Source organism: Macaca fascicularis, chromosome 7 (genome assembly GCF_037993035.2).
Source record: "Macaca fascicularis isolate 582-1 chromosome 7, T2T-MFA8v1.1".
NCBI lineage: Eukaryota > Metazoa > Chordata > Mammalia > Primates > Cercopithecidae > Macaca > Macaca fascicularis.
In genome coordinates this window covers 99022141-99046745 of record NC_088381.1, presented here as the reverse complement: position 1 = coordinate 99046745, position 24605 = coordinate 99022141, and the positions used below count along the sequence as shown (strand labels likewise).

The following is a 24605-nucleotide window of genomic DNA, read 5'->3' as shown; positions in this document are numbered from 1 at the left end:
CAGGCTTCTTTTGTTAGCTGATAAAAGGGATAAAACAACTCGTTAAATAACAAATAAGTTTGGATAGTTATGGGTAGATGAATTTTGGACTTTGTTGATATTAAAATGTCCAAGAAAAAGGCTTAAGACTTGTTTAACTTTATATTGTTTAACAATATGATCAGTCTGTTATACATATGATTTTATATGTTCATATATATGCCTAGAAAAAAGATAATAGACATGTTATCAAAATGTTAACAACAATAATCTTAAAATGGTAGGTGATTATTGTTTTTTTCTTTTTTCTTTTGTGAATGTTCTAATTTTTCCACTCTATACGCATTACACTATTTTTTTTTTCTAGCAATAGGGTCTCACTCTGTTGTCCAGGCTTGAGTGCATAGCATGATCATAGCTCACTGTAACCTTAAACTCTTGGGCTGAAGTGATCCTCCTGCCTCAGCCTCTAGAATAGCTGGAACTACAATCATGTGCCACCACACCTGGCTTCATTAAATTTGTTTTTATTGCAAAAATGATTGTAAAAGAATTCAAACACTAAAGAGGAATATTAAAAAAAAAAGTCCTCTACCTTTCTTCCAATCTGCCTTTCAGAGATAATCTCTTAATAGTTTGATGCATGTTCTTTTTTTTCTTCTTTTTGAGACAAAGTCTCGCTCTGTCACCCAGGCTGGAGTGCAGTGACACCATTTCAGCTTGCTGCAACCTCCACCTCCCAGGTTCAAGTGATTCTCCTGCCTCAGTCTCCTGAGTAACTGGGATTACAGGCACCTGCCACCACACCCAGCTAATTTTGTACTTTTGGTAGAGACGGTGTTTCACCATGTTGACCAAGCTGGTCTCAAACTCCTGACCTCAAGTGATCCATCTGCCTTGCCCCCTCAAAGTGCTGGGATTACAGGCTTGAACCATGTGCTTGGCCTAACTTTTTGTATAAAATAAGATCTTAATGTGTTCATGATTCTGCAACTTTCAATTCCAGTTAAAAATATTTGTCATTTCTCTAAGTCAGTCTTTTTTTTCCGAGACAGTCTTGCTCGGTAGCCCAGGCTGGAGTGCAGTGGCGCTATCTTGGCTCACTGCAACCTCTGCCTCCCAGGCTCAAGCAATACTCCTGCCTCAGCCTCCCAAGTAGCTAGGATTACAGGTGCATGCCACTACATGGACTAATTTTTTTCTTTTTTGAGATGGAGTCTCACTCGGTCACCCAGGCTCGAGTGCAATGGTGAGATCTCGGCTCACTGCAACCTCCACCTCCTGGGTTCAAGTGATTCTCCTGCTTTAGCCTCCTGAGTAGCTGGGATTATAGGTGCACACCACCATGCCTGGCTAATTTTTGTATTTTTAGTAGAGACAGGGTTTCACCATGTTGGTCAGGCTGGTCTCGAACTCCTGACCTTGTGATCTGCCTGCCTCAGCCTCCCAAAGTGCTGGGATTACAGGCGTGAGCCACCGTGCCCGGCCCACGTCAACTAATTTTTGTATTTTTAGTAGAGGCAGGGTTTCACCACGTTGGCCAGGCTGGTCTTGAACTGGCTGGTCTCGAACTCCTGACCTCATGATCCACCCCCCCCCCACCCCCCACCCCCACCCACCCCCCGCCTCCCAAAGTGCTGGGATTACAGGCGTGATCCACCGTGCCTGGCCAGTCATTCTTTTTTTTAACATCTTCACAAATTAGATGAATGTCTCATATTTTATTTATTCACTCTGCCATTGACATGACATATAGGCTGATTTCAATATTTAATAAATACTAAAATTCTGTAGTAAACATCCTGGTGTATTTCTTTCTGCAATCACTATAATTTCTTGATTATAGGCTTGATTCCTCAAGGTGTATTACTTCTTGTCATCAGGGAAAAAAAATCATTTAACCTGGAGAGACAGCTAGGAGCTTCTGCACCCAGGCTTTCTTAATTCAAAATCTGCCCTGTCATTTACCGGATGTGTAACCTTACACAAATTAATCTCTGCAGGTCTTGGTTTCCCTATCTGTAAAATGGACATAGTAACATTATCTCCTTTTAAGGTTTGTTAGGATTAAATAAGTTAGTACAAGTACTTGAGGCTGGGTACGGTGGTTCATGCCTATAATCCCAGTACCTTTGGGATGCCAAGGCAGGTGGATCACCTGAGGTTAGGAGATCAAGACCAGGCTAACCAATATGGTGAAACCCTGTCTCTACTAAAAATACAAAAATTAGCCAGGAATGGTAGCAGGTGCCTGTAGTCCCAACTACTTGGGAGGCTGAGACAGGAGAATTGCTTGAACTTGGGAGGCAGAGGTTGCAGTTGAGACAAGATGGTGACACTGGGCAACAAAATGAGTCTCCATCTCCAAAAAAAAAAAAAAAAAAAGTACTTGAAGTGGTGCCTGGGTACATAATAAGCCCTGTACAAGTATTTTTAAAGTTAATTTAAAAAATAGTCATTCCGGCCGGGCGCGGTGGCTCAAGCCTGTAATCCCAGCACTTTGGGAGGCCGAGGTGGCTGGATCACGAGGTCAGGAGATTGAGACCATCCTGGCTAACACGGTGAAACCCCATCTCTACTAAAAATACAAAAAAATTAGCCGGGCGTGGTGGCAGGCACCTGTAGTCCCAGCTACTCGGGAGGCTGAGGCAGGAGAATGGCGTAAACCTGGGAGGCGGAGCTTGCAGTGAGCCGAGACCGTGCCACTGCACTCCAGCCTGGGCGACAGAGCGAGACTCCACCTCAAAAAAAAAAAAAAAAAAAGTCATTCCTTTTGTTTTTTCCTAGAATAATAGTACCTGTTTAATTTTTTATGTAACAAAGTAAATATAGGAACACATTTACTTAAACTATTTTAAGTTTTAAAAAGCTTCAGTAAGCTGGATGCAGTAGCTCATGCCTGTAATCCTAGCACTTTAAGAGGCTGAGGTGGACTGACTGCTTGAGCCCAGGTGTTTGAGACCAGATTGGGCAACACAGCAAGACCCTGTCTCTTATTTAAAAGTAATTTAAGGCCGGGCGCGGTGGCTCAAGCCTGTAATCCCAGCACTTTGGGAGGCCGAGACGGGCGGATCACAAGGTCAGGAGATCAAGACCAGCCTGGCTAAATACGGTGAAACCCCGTCTCTACTAAAAAATACAAAAAACTAGCCGGGTGAGGTGGCGGGCACCTGTAGTCCCAGCTACTCGGGAGGCTGAGGCAGGAGAATGGCATAGACCCGGGAGGCGGAGCTTGCAGTGAGCTGAGATGCGGCCACTGCACTCCAGCCTGGGCGACAGAGCGAGACTCCGTCTCAAAAAAAAAAAATACATAAAAGTAATTTAAAATTTTTAGTTATAAAAAAATTAAAAAGATTAAGTATATAAGTATAGCTGTCTCCCTTTCCATAGATACTAATTTGGTTAAATGATACTGTCATTAAATTAAGAAATACTTCTCTCAGATTGTCTAGAAATACTGTATGTCAGTATTGCTTCCTTTATCCTCCTAGTCCTCCCATATTTAAAAAAAAATTACAAAATTTCATTATATACAAAAAGTGTAGACACTAGCATAATTATGAACTATAATATACCCATTACAAGTATTCAGTGGATCTACTCAGTATATGACCAATTGTGTTCATCTGTACTTTACCCACTGTCCCCTCAAATGACCTTGAAGTAAATCCTAATTACCATATCATTTTACCTATAAATATTTTTGCATGAATTTCTAAGCAATTAGGACAATTTTTTTTTTTTTTTGAGATGGAGTCTCGCTCTGTCGCCCAGGCTGGAGTGCAGTGGCACAATCTCGGCTCACTGCAACCTCCACTTCCCTGGTTCAAACGATTCTCCTGCCTCAGCCTCCCGAGTAGCTGGGATTACAGGCATGTGCCACCATGGCCGGGTAATTTTGTATTTTTAGTAGAGATGGGGTTTCACCATCTTGGTTACACTGGTCTTGAACTCCTGACCTCAGGTGATCCACCCGCCTTGGCGGCCTCCCACAGTGCTGGGATTATAGGCATGAGCCACCCCTGGCCCCAGTTTTCAAAATCATACAACAATTATATAACTTTTCCCCTAACGTGCACTTTTTGCAATCTATAATAAGAAAATATAATTCTCTACAGAATTTAGGTTCTTGAAAGTCTTCTTTTTAAAAAAAATAACTTTAGATTAAAAATAAAAATACATTTTTCTTAAAGAGATTGGGTCTTGCGACCTTGCCCAGGCTGGTCTCTAACTCCTGGGTTCAAGTGATCCTCCCTTCTGCCTCAGCCTCCCAAAGTGCTAGGATTACAGGAGTGAGCCATCTTGCCTGGCCCTGGGTTCTTGAAAGTTTTCTATTGAATACATTTTTACAAATTAGATCCCAATTTTTCATTTAACTGGGCTTATAAAGTAATTATTATGTATCCAAGTATGTTTATGCAGAGTAATATTATGTATCCAAGTAAAGTTTATGCAGAGTAATACACTTTTTATCTGTTGGCAAGAATAATTTTCCTTAAGATAAAAGGGACAGGATATTTACAAAGAGCATATTATAGAAAGTTTTTTTTAGCCTTGGAACAACTAACTAGAAACATAAAGCACACAAATTTGACAACTACTATTTTTTTTTCTTCACTACCATGGGACATGGTAAGATACAGTGAATCATGTAATAAACTGTCCAAATTCCAAAATTATTTTTAAACCATCATTTTTGAAATCTTTAGAAAATAAGCAGTGATTCTTAGAAGACAGCATTACTAAGAATTAGTTATCTCAAGCTAAATTTACTGTCTTATTTAACTTTTTATTTTGAAATAAGTTTGGGGTTATAAAAGTTGCAAAAGTAATTGTAAATTTTATTTATTTTTTTACTTTTTGAGATGGAGTCTTGCTCTGTTGTCCAGGCTGGAGTGCAGTGGGGCGATCTTGGCTCACTGCAACCTCCACCTCCCGGGTTCAAGCAATTGTCCTGCCTTAGCCTCCCGAGTAGCTGGGACTACAGGAGAACACCACCATGCTCAGCTAATTTCTATATTTTTAGTAGAGATGGGGTTTCATCATATTGGTCAGGCTGGTCTTGAACTCCTGACCTCAAGTGATCCAGCCGCCTCGGCCTCCCCAAGTGCTGGGATTACAGGCATGAGCCAGTACGCCGGGGCTAAAATTTTCTATATGCCCTTAACCCAGCTTCCCCGAATGTTACTGGGATGATATAAATGATGTAACTGAATTTCGAGAAGGCATTGGCAAGATTTTCTTTAAAGTTTTATTAGAGATAAGCTGGGTGCAGTGGCTCACACTCATAATCTCAGTACTTTGGGAGGCCGAGGCAGGCAGATCATTTGAGGCCAATATGTTGTTATTATTCTTATATTGACCTACGTCAGTGGTTCTCAGCCTTGGCTATACATTGGTGACCTAGAGCTCTTTAAGAAATACTGATGCCTTTTGTCTAGAGACTGATGATAACCAGTAAGCCTGAGACAATGGGCATATATCATTAAGGAATTACAAATTAAAACAACAATGAGATATCACTAAACACCTATTACAACGGCAAAAATCCAAAACACTGACAATACCAAATGCTGGCAAGAATACGGAACAAGAACTCTCGTTGCTTGATGGTGAGAATGTGAAGTGGTAGAGCCACTTGGGAGACAGTTTGGCGGTTTTTTATAAAACTACAAATACTCCAGGAGGCTGAAGCAGGAGAATTGCTTGAACCTGGGAGGCAGAGGTTGCAGTGAACCGATATCATGCCACTGCACTCCAGCTGGGGGGACAGTGCAAGATGCCATCTCAAAAAAAAAAAAAAAATAATACTCCTACTTTACAATCCAGCAGTCATACTGCTTAGTATTTACTCAAAAGAGCTGAAGACTAATGTTCACACAAAAACCTGCATATATATGCTTATAGCTGCTTTATTCATAATTGCCAAAACCTGGAAGCAAAAAAAGATGTCCTTCAGCAGGTGAATAGATAAACTGTGGTACATCTATACAGTGGAATATTATTCAGCACTAAAAATATATGAGCAGCAGGGAAAGGTGGCTTGTGATTGTAGTTGCAGCTATGTGGGAGGCTCAAGTGAGAAGATCACTGGAGTCCAGGAGTTTGAGCCCTGGCCTGGAACTTGGGTTGGTTTCGGGCCAGCCTGGTCTCAGTATTGAGACCTTGTCTGAAAAAAAAAAAAAAAGCCAGGTGCAGTGGTTCACATTTGTAATCCCAGCACTTTGGGAGGCCAAGGCAGGTGGATCACGAAGTCAAGAGATGGAGACCATCCTGGTCAACATGGTGAAACCCTGTCTCTACTAAAACTATAAAAATTAGCTGGGGTGGTGGCATTTGCCTGTAGTCCCAGCTACTCTGGAGGCTGAATCAGGGAGGCAGAGGTTGCAGTGTGCTGAGATCGTGCCACTGCACTCCAGCCTGGCGACAGAGCAAGACTCTGTGTCAAAAAAAAAAAAGAAAGAAAGAAAGAAAGAAAGAAAGAAAGAAAGAAAGAAAGAAAGAAAGAAAAGAAGAAAAGGAAGGCTTGGCGTGGGGGCTCACGCCTGTAATCCCAGCACTTTGGGAGGCCAAGGCAGGTGGATTACAAGGTCAGGAGATCAAGACCATCCTGGCTAACACGGTGAAACCCCCGTCTCTATTAAAAATACAAAAACTTAGCTGGGTGTGGTGGTGGGCGCCTGTAGTCCCAGCTACTTGGGAGGCTTAGGCAGGAGAATGGTGTGAACCCGGGAGGCAGACGTGGCAGTGAGCTGAGATCGTGCCACTGCACTCCAGCCTGGGCGACAGAGACTCCATCTCAAAAAAAAAAAAGAAAAAAGAAAGAAAAGAAAAAAGGAAGAAGATCTATTTTAAAACCTAGAAGCAATTATATTTCAGGTATTCCAGGTCTCAATATGGAGACCCCGTCAAGAAAAAAAAAAAAAAAAAAGGAAGAAGACATGAAAGGAAGAAAAGTCTATTTTTTAAAAAGTTCCCCAGGTGACTCTAATGTGCAATTAAAGTTGAGAACTATTGACCTTCTTTGAACACATAATCTCCTTCAACTTTTATAATATCCATCAAATTATGTAGCTGTTGTTATCCCATTTGATATATTAGGAAACTAAGGTTTTTTGGTTTTTTTTTTTGAGACAGAGTCTCGCCGTGTCACCCAAACTGGAGTGCAATGGCACAGTCTCTGCTCACTGCAACCTCCACCTCCTAGGTTCAAGCAATTCTTGTGCCTCAGCCTTCCCAGTAGCTGAGACTACAGTCGCACAACACCATGCCCGGCTAATTTTTGTATTTTTCTTTGAGACAGGGTTTTACTATGTTGCCCAGGCTGGTCTTGAACTCCTGACTTCATATGATCCACCCGCCTCGGTCTTCCAAAGTGCTGGGATGATAGGAGTGAGCCACTGCTCTTGGCCAGGTATTACCTTTATTTTACATAAGAGGAAAAACTCAGAGGTTAGACGACTTCCTTGGAGTCTCACAACTAGTAAGAGACAGGTTTCATTCTCAAATCCACGTCTTCAACTCTATGGTTCTTAGAATGTAAGGAACATTAAAGATAATCTACTCCACTTTCCCTCATGCTAAAGTACTGTGCACCCGAGTAGTACTGTGCACCATCCCTGACTAGTGTGTGTGTGTGTGTGTGTGTGTGTGTGTGAGAGAGAGAGAGAGAGAGAGAGAGAGAGAGAGAGAGAGAGAGAGAGACAGAGACAGAGACACAGAAAGAAGGGGAAGGGAGATAGGATCTCACTCTGTCATCCAGGCTGGAGTGGAGTGGCATGATCTTGGTTTACTGTAATCTGAGTCTTCTAGGATGAAGTGATCCTCCTACCTCAGCCTCTGGACTAGCTGGGACTGCAGGCTAAGTTTTAAAAACTTTTTACGGTGATGAGGTCTCACTGTGTTGCCCAGGCTGGTCTTGAACTCCTGGGCTCAGGCGAGCCTCCCACCTCAGCCTCCCAAAATGCAAGGATTACAGGTGTATGCCACAGCCCCTGACCCATTCCTGACTTGTTTTCCAGTCTCTTCTGTCACATTTCCAGTGTTGGCAAATTATTACTTCATGAAGCAATGCATTTTACTTTGATCTACTAGCTCCAATGATTACAAAATGGTACGACCAAGTATACATATGAGAGTTGGCAGATTGATGTTTGAAACCCAGTTCCCCATTTTATTAGGTAGGTGAATTTGGGAAAGTTATTTAACATCTCAAAACCAGTTTCCTGGCTAGGTGCAGTGGTTCATGCCTGTAATCCCTGCACTTTGGGAGGCTGAAGGGGGCAGATCACTTGAGGCCAGGAGTTCCAGACCAGTCTGGCCAACATGGAGAAGCACCGTCTCTCCTAAAAACACAAAAATTAGCCGGGTGTGATGGTGTGCACCTGTACTCCGAGCTATTCGTGAGGCACAAGAATTGCTTGAACCCAGGAGGTGGAAGTTGCAGTGAGCTGAGATCATGCCACTGCACTCCAGCTGGGTGACAGAGTAAGACTCTGTCTCAAATAAATAAATGAATAAATAAATAAATAAAAACACAGAAAATACCTATTTTAAGTGTTAATCATTGTATATATAATAAACTAATGTATAAGGACTAAATAATAACATATATTAAAGTATCTTTCTAACTGTAGCCAGGCACTGTGGCTCATCCCTGTAATCTCAGCACTTTGGGAGGCTGAGGTGTATAGATCCCTTGAGCCCAGGAGTTGGAGATTGACTTGGGCAACATGGTAAAACCCTGTGCCTACTAAAAATTCAAAAATTAGCCAGGCATGGTGGCGCAGGCCTTTAATCCCAGCTACTCAGGAGGCTGAGGTAGGAGAATCGCTTGAACCTGGGAGGCAGAGGTCGCAGTGTGCTGAGATTGTGCCACTGCACCCCAGCCTGGATGACAGAGCGAGTCTCTGTCTTAAAAACAAAAAACAAAAACAAAAAAAAACATATCTTGCTAACTGTAAAGCTTAATGGAAACAGATTTTAACTTTAAAGTGGTTAATGGACTGGGCACGGTGGCTCAAGCCTGTAATCCCAGCACTTTGGGAGGCCGAGACGGGCGGATCACAAGGTCAGGAGATCGAGACTATCCTGGCTAACCCGGTGAAACCTCGTCTCTACTAAAAAATACAAAAATTAGCCGGGCGAGATGGCGGGCACCTGTAGTCCCAGCTACTCGGGAGGCTGAGGCAGGAGAATGGCGGGAACCCGGGAGGCGGAGATTGCAGTGAGCTGAGATCCGGCCACTGCCCTCCAGCCTGGGCCACAGAGCAAGACTCCGTCTCAAAAAAAAAAAAAAAAAAAAAGTGGTTAATGATCCTAAAACCTACACGGCATCTCCGTACTTTCTTGTTTTAAATATCCAAAAGCTCCCCTTGCCCAAAGAGCAAAGTTCAAACTCATTATGGTGCTCAAGACCCTTAAGAAATTGTCTTCAATTAACCTCAATGATCTCTTCCAGCCACTAACACCACTCTAGGTACCAACCAAACTTAGTTTCCCACTGTTCCCAATTGCAGACCACATTCTTTCTTTCTTTTTTTTTTTTTTTTTTTGAGATGGAGTCTCGCTCTGTCACCCAGGCTGGAGTGCAGTGGCCGGATCTCAGCTCACTGCAAGCTCCGCCTCCCGGGTTCACGCCATTCTCCTGCCTCAGCCTCCCGAGTAGCTGGGACTACAGGCGCCTGCCACCTCGCCCGGCTAAGTTTTTGTATTTTTAGTAGAGACAGGGTTTCACTGTGTTAGCCAGGATGGTCTCGATCTCCTGACCTCGTGATCCGCCCGTCTCGGCCTCCCAAAGTGCTGGGATTACAGGCTTGAGCCACCGCGCCCAGCCCACATTCTTTCATACCCAGAACTTCACAGAAGTTGAGGAAAGCCAGGGACACTTACATTTGTAGTTCAAACTTGAAGACATGTCCAAACAGACATTTTCTGTAGCATATTTTATAGGTTTACATCTACCAATTATGCCTCTGATACACAAAAAACATAATGCTATATCGTTGTGCTATTCATAACTATAAGATTAACTTTAGAAAATTAATTCATAGTACATACCAGTTGATGAAATGAGTTTAGATTTGTATGACGAATATCTTCCTTTTAATTAATAGTCGTGTGACTTGATCCCAGCGACTGTGTACACATCGAAGTTCCTTCGTCAAAGTGGAGTCTCGCCAAAAGGCAGCCTGTTGCTTCATTCTGCCAAGAGGGACACTCTTTGTACCTCTGTGCCTGTCCAGATGCTTTTCCTAATTATCTGGCCAGCTCTGACTCAACATCTGAGATTTAATTCACATTTCATTCCCAAAGCTTTCCAAGATGCCATCTCCTACCTCCTTAATGTTGCCAGCATGTACCTGACAACATCACCTAATAAGCGCCATGATAGAGGAGACACAGAGGAGTGTGTTTACATCTACCTTTTTTGAGAAAGGGGTCTGTGACTTACTGAGCCTTACGCTGTGCGTGGCACAGAGCAGTTCTCAATGGTCTATGATTCTTGGATTTCGTAAGCAATGGGAAATCAGCATGTAAACAGTTTCTGGTTTCTTGGGATAAGTATTCAAGTCTGGTCAGTTGCCTTTACCTGGATATTTGGTTGTCTTCACAACTTCATTTCTTCCCTTTAATGCTCTTGTTCTGGGATCTCATGCTTGAATTCTTCTTTTCTGTTTGAGTTTAAAATAACAACATGGGCCGGGCATGTGGCTCATGCCTATAATCCCAGCACTTTGGGTGGCCAAGGCTGGAGCACTGCTTGAGCCCAAGAGTTGGAGACCAGACTGGGAAACATAGTTAGATCCTGTCTCTACAAAAAAATAAAAATAGCTGGGTGTAGTGGCGTGGGCCTGTAGTCCCAGCTACTCCGGAGGCTGAGCAGGAGAATTGCCTTAAGCCCAGGAGTTGGAAGCCGCAGTCAGCTAGGATCACACTGCTGCACTCCAGCCTGAGCCACAGAGCAAGACCCAGCCTCTAAATAAAAACCAAAATAAATACGATAATAAAATCTTTAAAAAGTGCAATAAGCATCACAGCATTCTTTTGATAAGGTTTCTTTAAAGCACACTAGTCATTAACCTTGCAGGCAGGAAGTGGGTGGTACATGTAGAGATAGTGCAGGATAAAAAAAAATATATCTTAAAAAGTTGGTAAAGGTAGCCGGGTGCAGTGGCTCACGCCTGTAATCCCAGCACTTTGGGAGGCCGAGGCGAGAGGATCACAAGGTCAGGAGATCGAGACCATCCAGGCTAACACAGTGAAACCCCGTCTCTACTAAAAAATACAAAAAATTAGCCAGGTGTGGTGGCGGGTGCCTGTACCTGTAGTCCTGGAGGCTGAGGCAGGAGAATGACTTGAACCCGGGAGGCGGAGCTTGCAGTGAGCCGAGATCGTGCCCCTGCACTCCAGCCTGGGCAACAGAATGAGACTCCATCTCAAAAAAAAAAAAAAAAAAAAAAAAAAAAAAAAAAAAAAAAAAAAAAACCTTGGTAAAGGTATAATCCCTTTTACTAACTTTTCTATTTTTTGTTAATTGCATCACCATTTTCCTAGCTTCCAAGTCCTCTTTTCAGGTAAGGTTTTTTTTTGTTGTTGTTGTTTGTTTTGGCAGGATCTTGCTGTATTGCCCAGGCTGTAGTGTAGTGGCATGATAATGGCTCACTGCAGCTTCAACCTCGAGGGCTGAGGTGATCCTCCTGCCTTTGACTCCTCAGTAGCTGGGACTACAGGTGTGCACCACCACACCCAGCTAATTTAAAAAATTATGTTTAGAGACAGGGTCTCCCTATGCTGCCTAGGCTGGTCTCCTATTTCTGGGCTCAAGTAATCCCCCTGCCTCTGCCTCCCAAAGTGCTGGGATTACGGGTGTAAGCCATGGAGCCCGGACAGAAATTTTTAAGTTAATCATTTAAATTCTGCTATATCTTCTTTCAAAAATTATTTTTAGATTTCTTCCCCATTCATATTGCCAATAATTAGACTTTTTTTTCCCCTCCATTATTGGAGCATTTCAGCAACCTCCAGCTAATCTTGTCTAGATAGATCCTTTTAATCGTTCTGGACACTTCCCATAAGTAGTCTTCTTAAGACTAATTTTTCCAGCGTTGTAGTCCAGAACTTGCTACTTAGCTCAGCCTAATTTCTGCATTCCTTATTCAAGGCCTTCCCCACTTGAGCTCCAAATTTCTCTCTGTTGCTTACCATTGGTTCTTTGCTGGGGGCACAGGTGACCTTTCCTATGTCTAGGAATATATCAGGCTTTGCTTACGTTCTTCCTCTCCTTTTAGTGTCCACATTGTACCCATTCTTCAAGGTCCAGAGGGAATGCCACTTCCTTCTTGAAGTTTCCTGGGAGCTCCAACTCACACTCATGACATCTAAATAATTATCCTCATGGGTTGGAGTTGTGACAAAATAGTTGAATCCTCTTTTTCTCTTGTTTCGTTAATAAGATACCTTAAGGGACCATTACCTGCGACAATGGGACATGCGCAGATAGCTATCTGAAGTACACATTTGTCATTTCCAAAATACTGATTCTTTTTCTGAGGGACCAGTAAAAAAGAAAAAAAAAAAACCCAGTATTTTGGAAATGACAAATTTGCTTAGTCGCCTAGGCTGAAGTGAGGTGGCATTATCAAAGCTCACTGCAGCCTCAATTTCCTGGGCTCGAGGGATCATCCCATCTCAACCTCTCCAGTAGCTGGGACCACAGGTGTGCGTCACCACGTCTGGGTAATTATTTTTTTAATTTAAATTTTTTTTCAGAGATCAGAGTTCTCTGTTGCTCAGGCTGGTCTCGAACTCCGGGTCTCAAGAGGGTAAAATCATAAAGTGCTGGTATTACAGGCACCGCAGCAGCCCTAAATGCTGTTCTTGACTCATACCTAGCAGCTCCTCTGGTTGCTTGAGGGACCATATCTCAAATACTACCATGTATTGATTTTTCTTTTTGTTTAAAGGATAAAAGTGAGAGTACAGTAGGACGTCTCCGGGCTCCAAGTACGTCCTATAACCATTCATCTTTTATTCTTAATGCGTGTGTGAAATAAAGTTTGAAAAGAATAACCACAGACATACTTGTGACCACAAGCCACAAGAAACGTAGTCAAAAGTGCACTCTCAGTGCTGCTGCCGACCGGGCACGGCGCTAGGCCTGCATCTGCGCTTTCCTGAAGCCTCAGTGTCTCATCTGTACAACGTTGATAATCCTCGGCAGCATCTCTTTCCCAGGGTTGCTCTGAAGGGCTTTCTTTGGGGTGAATCGCCGGGCGGTCGGCCTCCCAGGAGCTGGGGGAGGCGCCTTCCTTAAGCGACGCACTTCCGTGCGCGAGGAGGGAAGATCTTGGCGGAGTGCGGGTGGCCTGGGCAGAAGGCTCAGCTGGGACAGGTTGGGCCGCAGCTTTGCTGCGCTGTGCGGTGCGACGCCCTCCGCAGTAGTGCGCAAAGTGTTAGCCACCGCGCCGAGCAAACTGGACGTGCGTGCACGAGCGCGCTCGGACTGACAGGGAAGCGAGAAGGGCGCCAGGGCGCACCATAGAAAAGTCGCGGCATAAACGTACGACTCAGCCCGAGGCGGCGGGGACAAGAGCGCCGGGGCAGGGGCGGCGACGCGGCGGCGACGCGGCGTCCCCAGTTGGCGCCCCTGTGCGGCGGTCGGCCGTCTCCGCAGCGCCCCAGGTGGCCGCCGGCGGGGTCGCCGCCGGGGGAGCGGATTTGCTCCGCCTCCGCAGGGCTCGGCTGCCCTCGGCAGCTTCCCCGCCTGGCTCTCGCTCGACCCTCCTCCCCTCCCCCTCCCGGTTCGCGATGGACTGGGCCTCCCCCCCCTCGCCGCCGCCGCCGCCCGCAGCACCGCGCGGGCCTCTGAGCTGCAGGGCCTGAGGAGCCGCGTGCTGGGAACGGGACGTGCGCTGGCTGCTGCCGCACGGGAGAACCTCTCGCTTCCCTGTCACCAGGTCCCCGCGGAGGAAGGGGAGGGACGAGGCGCGGCTTTTCCTGTGCCGCCTGCCCGGTTCGACCTGCGCGGCCTGCGGCTTCTTGGGAACTCTAGGGCCGCGGCCGGGCCTGGCTCTGCCCGCGGCCTGCTGGGAGCTGGATCCGAGCGGTTTGGAACGACAAGCCCGAGTAAGAGCCTGCGGGAAGGGGAGGCGGGAGCGCCTCGGACCGTCGGAAGGGCCCTGCGTGGGGGCCAGGATCCCGGACGCCCGGCGACTGGCGGAAAGCGAGACCCCGGCGCCAAGTGAGGTCGGCCAGGCTGCTGCCGACTTCCCCGCTGGCCCCTTTGTTCCCCTCCCGGGGCCCTGCCGGCGGTGGGGCCCGGCTTGCCCGCGCCAGAGCCCCAGGCCGGCTCCTTTTGCCCTTGAGAAGGGTTCGCTGCCAGGCCTTCGAGTTCCGGGCGCAGCTCCCGGGAGACCCGGCGCCCTGCCTGGCCCGGCGGCCTCCTCTCGGGCACGAAGGCTTGCTGCTGCTTCCCCAGAACTTCCCCTCCTCCTAGACACAGGTAGTTAACTTAGTGGGGTTTGGTGCTGGGAAACCGGAGCGTGGGGACCAGCGCCTCTCAGCTCCCGGCTCAGCCGGGCCCCGGGTGTGGGGTCAACCCCGCTGGTCGCCACCGTTGGGTGCCTACCGCGCCCCGCCGCCGGCTTCCCACACCTGCGGCTGCGTTACGTAGGACCCAGAGCTGTCCTCCAGTCAGGGCGCTTACGGGGCGTTTTTGTAATGACTTGCCTGTTAGGGCTGCTTCTCGGTTTTTTGTTTTTTTAACCAACTGCCCTATCTTGTGAAGATGGGAAAGAGGGCTCTAGGTTGGCCTATATTCGGATCCGTAACCTGCTAGTCCATTGCATTTACTTTTAGTCTTTCTTTTTTTTTTTTTTTTTTAACTTTTAAGAATAGTTGTCACGACTGCCAAAATTCCTAACCAACTATTTATTCATAGATAAATCTTATATATAATTGTCGTTTGTATTTGGACATCTTTAAAATAGAAGTAAATTGAGAAGTCAGCAGAATTTGTGAAGTTGGTGGTAATTTTGAAGGAGAAACAATTTGAAGGGGGATTGGATCAAGGTGTTTAGAGTTTCCTCAAAATACTGAATCTAACCCTTATCTGAAGATCAGTTTTGGGTGGAGAAGGAGGGGGATGAAGTTTGCCGGAAAAAACAGAACCTTTAGTTAGGTGTTCTTTGCTTTTTGGCATAGACTTTAGTGATAGCAGTAGTGGGATCTGAAGCTTGACTGTCTTTGACACAGACAGCTCTGGTTTCTAGTTAAGCAGCAACCTAATCAGCTTATATACTCTGCGAAACCGGTTTTCATTTGGTGTGATATCTGTACGTTAAACCTGGCGGATGAGGAAAGTTGAAAAACTGCATTAAGCACTCTTATGTCCAAACGTACTTAGCAGTCTTTTTTAATTGCTAGGAGGACACTATGAAAATTTGGTTCTAGCAGATGTAAAGGAAAAATTTAAGCCCAAGCTGATCAGTCCTGGACATTTAAAGGACTTTTTCCCCTTTACTTTTCAAATTTAAGCAAAGAGGCTTTTAAAAAACCATGGCAGATGTGGACCCAGATACATTGCTGGAATGGCTACAGATGGGACAGGGAGATGAAAGGGACATGCAACTAATAGCCCTTGAACAGCTATGCATGCTGCTTTTGATGTCTGACAACGTGGATCGTTGTTTTGAAACGTAAGTACATTCCTTCATCATCTTCCTTTGGGTTACTGTAGTGACATCTGTTTTCAACCATTCGCTGACTTCAGTTTGTGTAGAAATTTCTCTAGTGAATTTTAACACGTATCTTTAAAAAAATTCCTGAAGAGTTTTGTATTTACACTTTTCCAAGAAATAAAAATTGGTAGGTGAGGTAACTCTAGGACTGATAATTACGATGACACAAATACATATTTGTTGAATGAATGGGGATTAGTAGGAATACTAATTTTAACCCATAGCTTGGTTGATTCATTTTCAAAATATGTCATGAACTGGGGAAAATACAAATATTTATATTCTTAAAGGTATGTATTTCTGTACCATGAAATTGACTTATGGAATAAGAGATGATAATAAACATATGTTTTGAACTGCTCATTTCTTCATTGATGTTATCATATGACAATACTTTTGTTAAAGCAGATCATTGGTTTGTAAATTTCAGTTTGGGACGATATAAATTGAATCTTAAGCATATATCGGAAGAGTAGAAAATTTGGAGTAGTAGAAATATTTTGAAGTTTGGGGAGTTTAAACAATTTTATTGAGAGGTTATAACTTAGTATTTATGCGAAAATATAAAAGATAACTCATACTAGATAGGCCTTAAAGCCATTTTTTTCCTCTTATATAAGTCATAACTTGTCCAGTCAGAATAACCATTCTTCTGAGTGTTGAACATGTGTTTAATTTTTACTGTTTATTTTATATTTGTATTTACAGTTTTGAACTCCAATCATAAGTAATTGAAAACTCTGATGTTTCTTTATTCATTTTAATGCCATTTTAAGGTAATTAGTAGAAAATGTTTGAGATGTTGACCTAAAATTTGATATAATTATCTTAATGTGTTTCAGGTGGGAATAAAGTCTATATTACTCAATTGGCAAAATTTTTAAAGTACCTTCATTTTTGATTATTGAGTAACTTTCAGTTGTAACTCTTGTTAAAACAGTACTAAGATAAAAATCCTTATTAATAAAATTTCCAAATTACAGTTAGTTAGTGGTCCATTTATTTCCACCGGTTTTTGTCATTGGCAGAGTTTTGAGTATGTAAGAATAACTTAGCCGTTAGTTGACACTTGTTTTAGCAGGATTTATAGTAAAGTAGATTTTTTAAAAATTTATTTTTTTAAAATTGTTTTCCTCATCCTGACTCTCAAGATTAAAAATTGTGTTCATAGATTTCATTAGGGGTAACCTGGAAGTTACTTTTGGTATTTTAAAACTTATACTTGTCAATCAAGTCAGTTGTCATTTCGTAGCTTCTGTTTAGTACTAATATGTAGTAGAGGTATTTGTTATGACATTTAAAAAAGTGTTGCCATGTTAAAACAGTTTAAAGGAAATTTTTAAAATGTAAAATTTATCTCTGTAAAATCCTTCCGTCCTAACATAACAACTGTTATTTTTTCCATTTTCCCTTCTAGGCTTTATTCACATATAGTATGATGTAATTTTTTTTTTTTTTTTTTTTTTTAAGAAACTGGGGCCTCACTATGTTGCCCAGGCTGGCCTCGAACTCCTGGGTTCAAGTGATTCTCCTGCCTCGTCCTCTTCACTAGCTGGGACTACAGGCTGTGACACCATACCTGGCTTTATAATGTAATTTTAAGGAAACGAACCTGAAGTTAAGTCAGATGTGATTTACTATGTGAAGGTACAAGAGTATTTCAAGTTGAAGGGGTTAGCCATGTTTGGTGTACCATACCAGTAACCTCCAAACACTAGACATTTGATTTAATATTGTGATTGTTTTGTTTTTAAACATTAGTTTGCTTTCTTCATTATATAGCCAGATATTCTTTTGTCCTGGTTCCTTCTTGAAGCTAGTGAGGCAGGCATAGGGAGATGGAAAGAATGGGCTGTGGCCTCAGAGACTTGGGTTCAGATTCTTAGTCTGCTGTGTTCATTAGCCCCTGAGAGTCTTACTTTCTTCCCCTGTAAAATGGAGTCTCATACGGAGTCTTGCTCTGTCGCCCAGGCTGGAGTGCAGTGGTGCAATCTTGGCTCACTGCAACCTCCGCCTCCCAGGTTCAAGTGATTCTCCTGCTTCAGCCTCCCGAGTGGCTGGGACTACAGATGCGCACCACCACACCTGGCTAATTTTTGTATTTTTAGTAGAGATGGGATTTCACCATGTTGGCCAGGATAGTCTCCATCTCTTGACCTCGTGATCCGCCTGCCTCAGCCTCCCAAAGTGCTGGGATTACAGTTGTGAGTCACCGTGCCCAGCCAGTAGTCTTTTTTCCAGTGGGCTTGGGAGGATTAAAGGAGAGAATGTATGTTAAGTGTTTTGAGTAAAGTGGGCTACCCACTGATACCGTCATTAATAAATATCTAATTTTTAATTTTATTTTAGCACTTTATTGCATGAATAAAGTGATTGTTTTGGGAAGGTCTTTTAAAATTCTTTTAAACAACTCAAGGCAGGCAAAAAAAGCAAGATGATGTGCATATTTTGAATATTGGTAAAAATCTTTCATACTACCTTGATTTCTTTTTTTTTTTTTTTTTTTTTGAGACGGAGTCTCGCTGTGTCACCCAGGCTGGAGTGCAGTGGCGCGATCTCGGCTCACTGCAAGCTCCGCCTCCCGGGTTTACGCCATTCTCCTGCCTCAGCCTCCGAGTAGCTGGGACTACAGGCGCCCGCCACCACACCCGGCTAGTTTTTTTGTATTTTTAGTAGAGACGGGGTTTCACCATGTTAGCCAGGATGGTCTCGATCTCCTGACTTCGTGATCCACCCGCCTCGGCCTCCCAAAGTACTGGGATTACAGGCTTGAGCCACCGCGCCCGGCCTCCTTGATTTCATAAAGTAGTAGCAAATAGGATTTAGTTCTGTCTAATAAAGCAAAACATGCCTGTATGTCATGATAATATGTTTACCTAGTTAGCTTGTCTTGATAGTTACACGTCTGTTTAGTCAAGAAAGGCAGGTGGTGTGGTAGAAACAATGGCCTCTGCAATGGGATAGACTTGGGTTCAGATACCTGCCTTTTCCAGTGAATAGTTGTATGATAGCCTTTGGAGTCTGTTTCCTCATCCTTGCAGGATTTTTCTGAAAATAAATGGGATAATAGTCAAGGATTTCTTTTTTCTTTAACTTAGTATTGTACATGGCTCTCCACTTTTTTTTTTTTTTTTTTTGAGACAGAGTCTCGCTTTGTCACTCAGGCTGGAGTGCAGTGGCGCGATCTCGGCTCACTCAACCTCCGCCTCCCGCATTCAAGTGACTCTCCTACTTCAGCCTCCTGAGTAGCTGAGACTACAAGCATGCGCCACCATGCCCCGGCTAATTTTTGTATTTTTAGTAGAGACGAGGTTTCACCATGTTGGCCAGGATGGTCTGAATCTCCTGACCTCGTGATCCGCCTGCCTCAGCCTCCCAAAGTACTGGAATTACAGGCGTGAGCCACTGTGCCCAGCCGGCCCTCCACTGTTTGTACCCATTTTGACAGTGTCTTTTTAAAGTTAAAGGAATATAACTTTTTCTATGATGTGTCAGTGCTTCTTATTAATGCCTGAACTTATCAAGGTAATGCTCCAGAAAGTAAAACATGTTCAAGATTGGTTTTTGCTTTTACTTGTTGTATGATTGAGCTCTAAAATGTAATATGGCTAGGTGTGGTGGCTCACACCTGTAATCCCAGCACTTGAGGTCAGGAGTTCGAGACCAGCCTGGCCAACATGGCGACACCCATCTCTACTAAAAATACAAAAATTAACTGGGCATTGTGGCATGTGCCTGTAATCCCAGCTACTTGTGAGGCTGAGGCAGGAGAATCTCTTGAACCTGGGAGATGGAGGTTGCAGTGAACCAAGATTGTACCATTGCACTCCAGCCTCAGCGACAGAGTGAGACCCTGCCTCCAAAAAAAAAAAGTAATATGAGTTGTTAGCTAATGAGTACTTTTGTATTCACATCAAAATAGGTGATCATTATATGTATTAATGTTATAAATGTGTATCATGGACATTTATAGATCTTGCTACTAAATCTTAATTTGAAAGTTATGTCCTCTGGAAATTGAACATCTCAGAAGATGCTTTTAGGTACCAGAAGGCTCTATTTAAAAAATAATGATGTCACTTAATTTTGAGGGCACAAAAGCATATACAGTAAAAAGTCTGTTGTCTTCCCTTTCCTGTCTCCTGGTTACTTGGTTCCTCTTCCCAGCGGAAGCCACCGTTAATCATTTTCTAGTGTATCCTTCAAGAGATATCCAAGGAACATTTTGAATCTGGATTCCAAAGCTGTTGAACACAGTGGTAAAAAAATCTTTTTTGGTATGTTTACACTAAAAGGTAAAAAAATACCTGTACAGAAACAAGTTTTTTAACCTTTAAATTGTCTACTTTATGTCAGGTCTTGGAAAGGTATGATGACCAAAGCAAATACAGGCTCTGCCCTTATGGTGCCTAATAGTCTAATAGGGAAGACATAATTGTGGGAAAAAATTGTGGTTGCAAACTGTGTTAAGTGTCATGAAGGAAAAGCTCAGGGTACTATGACAGCATGAAGCAGGGACAAGACCTGGAGAGGTGGGGATGGGCAGAGTGGTCTTTGGGGAAGTGGTTTTTCTTTTTTTTTTTTTCGAGATAGGAGTCTTGCTGTCTCACCCAGGTTGGAGTGTAAGGCACGATCTGAACTCACTGCAACCTCCACCCCCCCAGGTTCAAGTGATTATCCTACCTCAGCCTCCCCAGTAACTGGAATTATAGGCACATGCCACCATGCCCGGCTACTTTTTGTATTTTTAGTAGAGACGGGGTTTCACCATGTTGGCTAGGCTGGTCTTGAACTCCTGACCTCAAGTGATCTGCCTGCTTTGGCCTCCCAAAGTGCTGGGATTACAGGCATGATCATTTTTTCTTTTTTTAAAAAATTAGATGGAGACAAGGTCTTACTAGGTTCCCCAGGCTGATCTAGAACTCCTGAGCTTAAGTGATCCTCCCGCCTTGGCCTTCCAAAGTGCTGGGATTACAGGCACGAGCCACCGTGCCTGGCCAAGAAAGGGGAAGTGGTTTTTCCTAGAGCTAGGAAGGATGAGTAAGGAGAGATAGGAAGTGGGGACAAAACAAACAAATGCTTGTAGACTTGATCGGAGGCTGTGATCCAGAGAGACAGAGGGTTTTGTGGTAAAAGTAGAAAGTTGAATAGATTTGAGAGAGATTTGGAAGGCAAGATAATCAGGACTTATCAAATGATTAAATATGAGAGAGTGAGAAGGAAGTGTCATGGATGACTGAGGTTACAATGGATGATGATGCCTCTCACTGAGAGAGAACACTGGAAGAGGACCATGTTTTGAGGTATTGAGGTCATGAGTTTGGATTTGGATATGTTGAGTATGCGGTACTTTTGGGACAACTCGGGAGATATTAAGGAAGCAGTTGTATAAAGGACTCTGGAAATTGGAGGTGAAGCCTGGATTAGAGAAAAATGTTAGAGTCAAGCGCCTGTAGAGGTTAATTGTGGCTATGGGATGTGATTTTGAGGTCTAGGGCAGTGATACTTAAACTCTATGGTCTCAGGAATTCCTTAAGCTCTTAAAAATTATTGTGGATCCTGAAGAACTTTTGTTTATGTTAATATGCTTACTGCTATTTGCCATATTCAGAATGAAACTAGGAAGTTTTTTTTTTTGAGATGGAGTTTTGCTCTGTCACCCAGGCCAGAGTGCAGTGGCACGATCTTGGCTCACTGCAACCTCTGCCTTCTGGGTTCAAGTGATTCTCCAGCATCAGCTTCCCTAGTAGCTGGGATTACAGGTGCGCACCACCGCGTCTGGCTAATTTTTGTATTTTTAGTAGAGACGGGGTTTCACCATGTTGGCCAGGCTGATTTTGAACTCCTGACCTCAGGTCAGAACCCAGGAGGCGGAGCTTGCACTGAGCCGAGGTTGCGCCACTGCACTATGACCTGGGCGACAGAGCAAGACTCCATCCCCCAAAAAAATTATTATTATAATAATAAACCCCTTATGCGTTAAAATTTTTTTTTTGAAAAATAACTTTTTTGAAAGAAAATATTTTGGGAGGATAGTGGCATTAATTTACATTTTTGCAAGTCCCCTTAAAGTCTGCCTTAATGGAAGATAGCTGGATTCTCATGTCTGCTTCTGCATTCAGTTTGTTGCATTATATTGTTTTGATTGAAATATATGAAAAAATCATCCACAGATGTATTTGGGGAAGGGAAGAATATTATATTTTTTTAACATAATCATGGATATGCTTCTTTAATAACATATCAAAATTCAACAAGTGATAGTTTCTTAAGGATTAGTTATAATGTGGATTCTGTTTTGTTTTTTTTTTTTTTCCTGCGAGACAGGGTTTCGCACTCAGGCTGGAGTGTAGTGGTACAATTTTGGCTCACTGCAACCTCCACTTCCTAGATTCAAGCAGTTCTCCCACCTTAGCCTCCTGAGTAACTGGGACTACAGGCACACACAACCAAACCAGGATAATTTTTTTATTTTTAGTATTTTATGTTGGACAGGCTGGCCTCGAACTCCTGACCTCAAGTGATGCACCTGCCTTGGCCTCCCAAAGTGCTGGATTACAGGCATGAGCCACTGCACCCTGCCAGGATTAGTTATACAGTTATATTAGTTATAGTAATGTGGATTCTGATATCATGTCAGTGAACTTATACTCCATTACATTAAAATCTGATGGTCTGTCTTATACTTTGAGTGACTATTTTACCCATATTTACTTTTGCAAAAATCATGCATTGGTCATGTGGAAAATATCAGTCCACTGAGTTACATATATTTTCCAAATGTGGACATATCTCATTCCACAGTGCCAAAAAGTCGTATTTGTTAATATGACTACCACTCTCATCAGACAAGTTTTTAAATATTCAGAAGCTGGCAAGCTTATGGTATGAAATACAAGTTTTCCAAAATTGTCATTTTTGCTTGTTAAGTTGAGTGTTATGATTGGCATCAAATACTGTTGTTTTCCTTGAAATGAAAGGCATACGTGATTAAATTTTGAGAAAATGTTTGCCAGATATCTAAGTCTGAATAATCAGTTTGTCTCATAGTCCTTCAAGTAAAAATGGTGTTGCAAGAAAAAAGTGGCTAGTTCAGTTCTCAAGTTATGTACTTTGCCATGATTCTTCAGTATGCAGTGCTTTATAATTAATTCCCATTTCCTTTAAGTAGAATATTGAAAAGATATATCTTCAAGGGTTGAGATTTAGTAGATTTAATACTTTTGTTGCATCATGTAGTTTATTCTTTGGTGAAATTGGCTTTTTTCTTAATACTAGTGCTTGGCAGTGAAGAATACAGTTAACTAGTAGTACAGCTTAGTGCTAGTGCCTTGATTCATGTTAAAGCACGTGCAGTTTTATCCACCATTGCTTTTGCATCATTAGCGCACGTGTAACACAGGAAAGAAAATGATTCAAGAAGAGAAAGGGCAATTGTTTTGAATACTAGTGAGAGGTCAAGTAGGGTTAAGATGAAAAGATGTCCTTTAGATTTAGCAACATTCTCAAGGTCATTGATCTTAATGAGAGCTGAGTGGAGTAGTGGTAAGGGGCAGATTTAAATGGGTTGAGGAGTGAGTGGGAAATGAAATTGAGGACATTTGAAAACTTTTTTGAAGAATTGAATTGGAAAAGGAGTGTGAGTTTTTTTTCTCTTAAAGGTCAAAGAGCTAAGAGAGCGAGTGAATAATCCCCAGGGTAAGGATTCTGAAAAACTGGGAGAGAATTGGCTTTTGTATAGAAGCAGTGCTTCTTAAATTTTAATGTGCATAATGAGAATCACCTGGGGATCATGTTAAGCTGCATATTCTGATTCAGTTGGTCTTGTATGAAGCTTGATACTCTAAATTTCTAGTATGGTCCTAGATTATGCAGAAGCTGTTGGTCAGAAAATCCCACCTTGAGTAGCAAAACCCTGATCTACTGGTGGAGGGATTGGTTTTAGGCCAGTCTACTAAGAAAGAAGTTGTATACTACCGTTATAACAGAGAAGATGGAGACGTTAGATGCCCATGTTTTGGGTTTGATGGTAAAAAGTTGAAGCGCTGGGGCTGGGCGTGGTGGCTCATGCCTTTCTGTAATCCCAGCACTTTGGGAGGCCTGGGCGGGTGGATCAGTTTTGAGGTCAAGAGTTCGAGACCAGCCTGGCCAACATGGCGAAACCCCATCTCTACTAAAAATACAAAAAATTAGCCAGGTGTGGTGGCACACCCCTGTAATCACAGCTTCTCAGGAGGCTGAGGTATGAGAATAATTTGAGCCCAGAAGGTGGAGGTTGCAGTGATCTGAGATCACAACACTGCACTCCAGCCTGGGTGACAGAGTAAGACTCTGTCTCTTAAAAAAAAAAAGTTGAAGGGCTGGGGGTGGTGGCTCATGCCTATAATTTCAGCACTTGGGGAGGCAGAGGTGGGAGGATAGCTTGAATCCTGGATTTTGAGACCAGCCTGAACAACATAGTGAGACCCTGTCTCTAAAAATAATAAAAAATTAGTTGGGTATGGTTGCATTAGTTGGTTATGGTTGCACCCGTAGTCACAGCTACTCAGGAGGCTGAGGTGGGAAGGATCACTTGAGCCTCGGAGGTGGAGGCTGCAGTGAGCCTGGGATTGTGCCGCTGCACTAAGCCTGGGCTACAGAGTGAGACCCTGTCTTGAATAAGTAAATAAAATTGAAGAGATTTGCATCTGATGATTATTTTCTTCTTGAAGTATGAGATTAAAAAGAGTGGTAGTATCTGGGATTGGTATGGAAAAGTGAATATGCTCAGATAGTGCTAGTAGCTTCGTAACAGACATCCTTTCATCAAAGCTAACTATAACCAGAGTTATAGTCTTTTTTTTTTTTTTTTTGAGCTGGAGTCTTGCTCTGTTATCCTGGCTGGAG

General features: G+C 43.2%; 1 protein-coding gene across 28 annotated transcripts in view; it reads left to right on the top strand.

Moving 5' to 3' along the window:
* Positions 1-13694: 13694 nt before the first annotated feature.
* Positions 13695-24605, top strand: part of HECTD1 (HECT domain E3 ubiquitin protein ligase 1) — a 111805-nt gene continuing 100894 nt past the window's right edge. For 18 of the 28 annotated variants that reach the window (XM_073997179.1, XM_005561025.4, XM_073997172.1 and 15 more), the window contains exons 1-2: positions 13695-14106; positions 15517-15677. In XM_073997179.1, the coding sequence (XP_073853280.1) occupies positions 15538-15677 (140 nt within the window). In that variant the 5' untranslated portion in view covers positions 13695-14106; positions 15517-15537. Of the gene's footprint in view, positions 14483-15516; positions 15678-16427; positions 16496-24605 lie in introns of those variants that run through there. The other 10 variants (XM_073997167.1, XM_073997171.1, XM_005561024.4 and 7 more) reach the window with 5 other exon arrangements.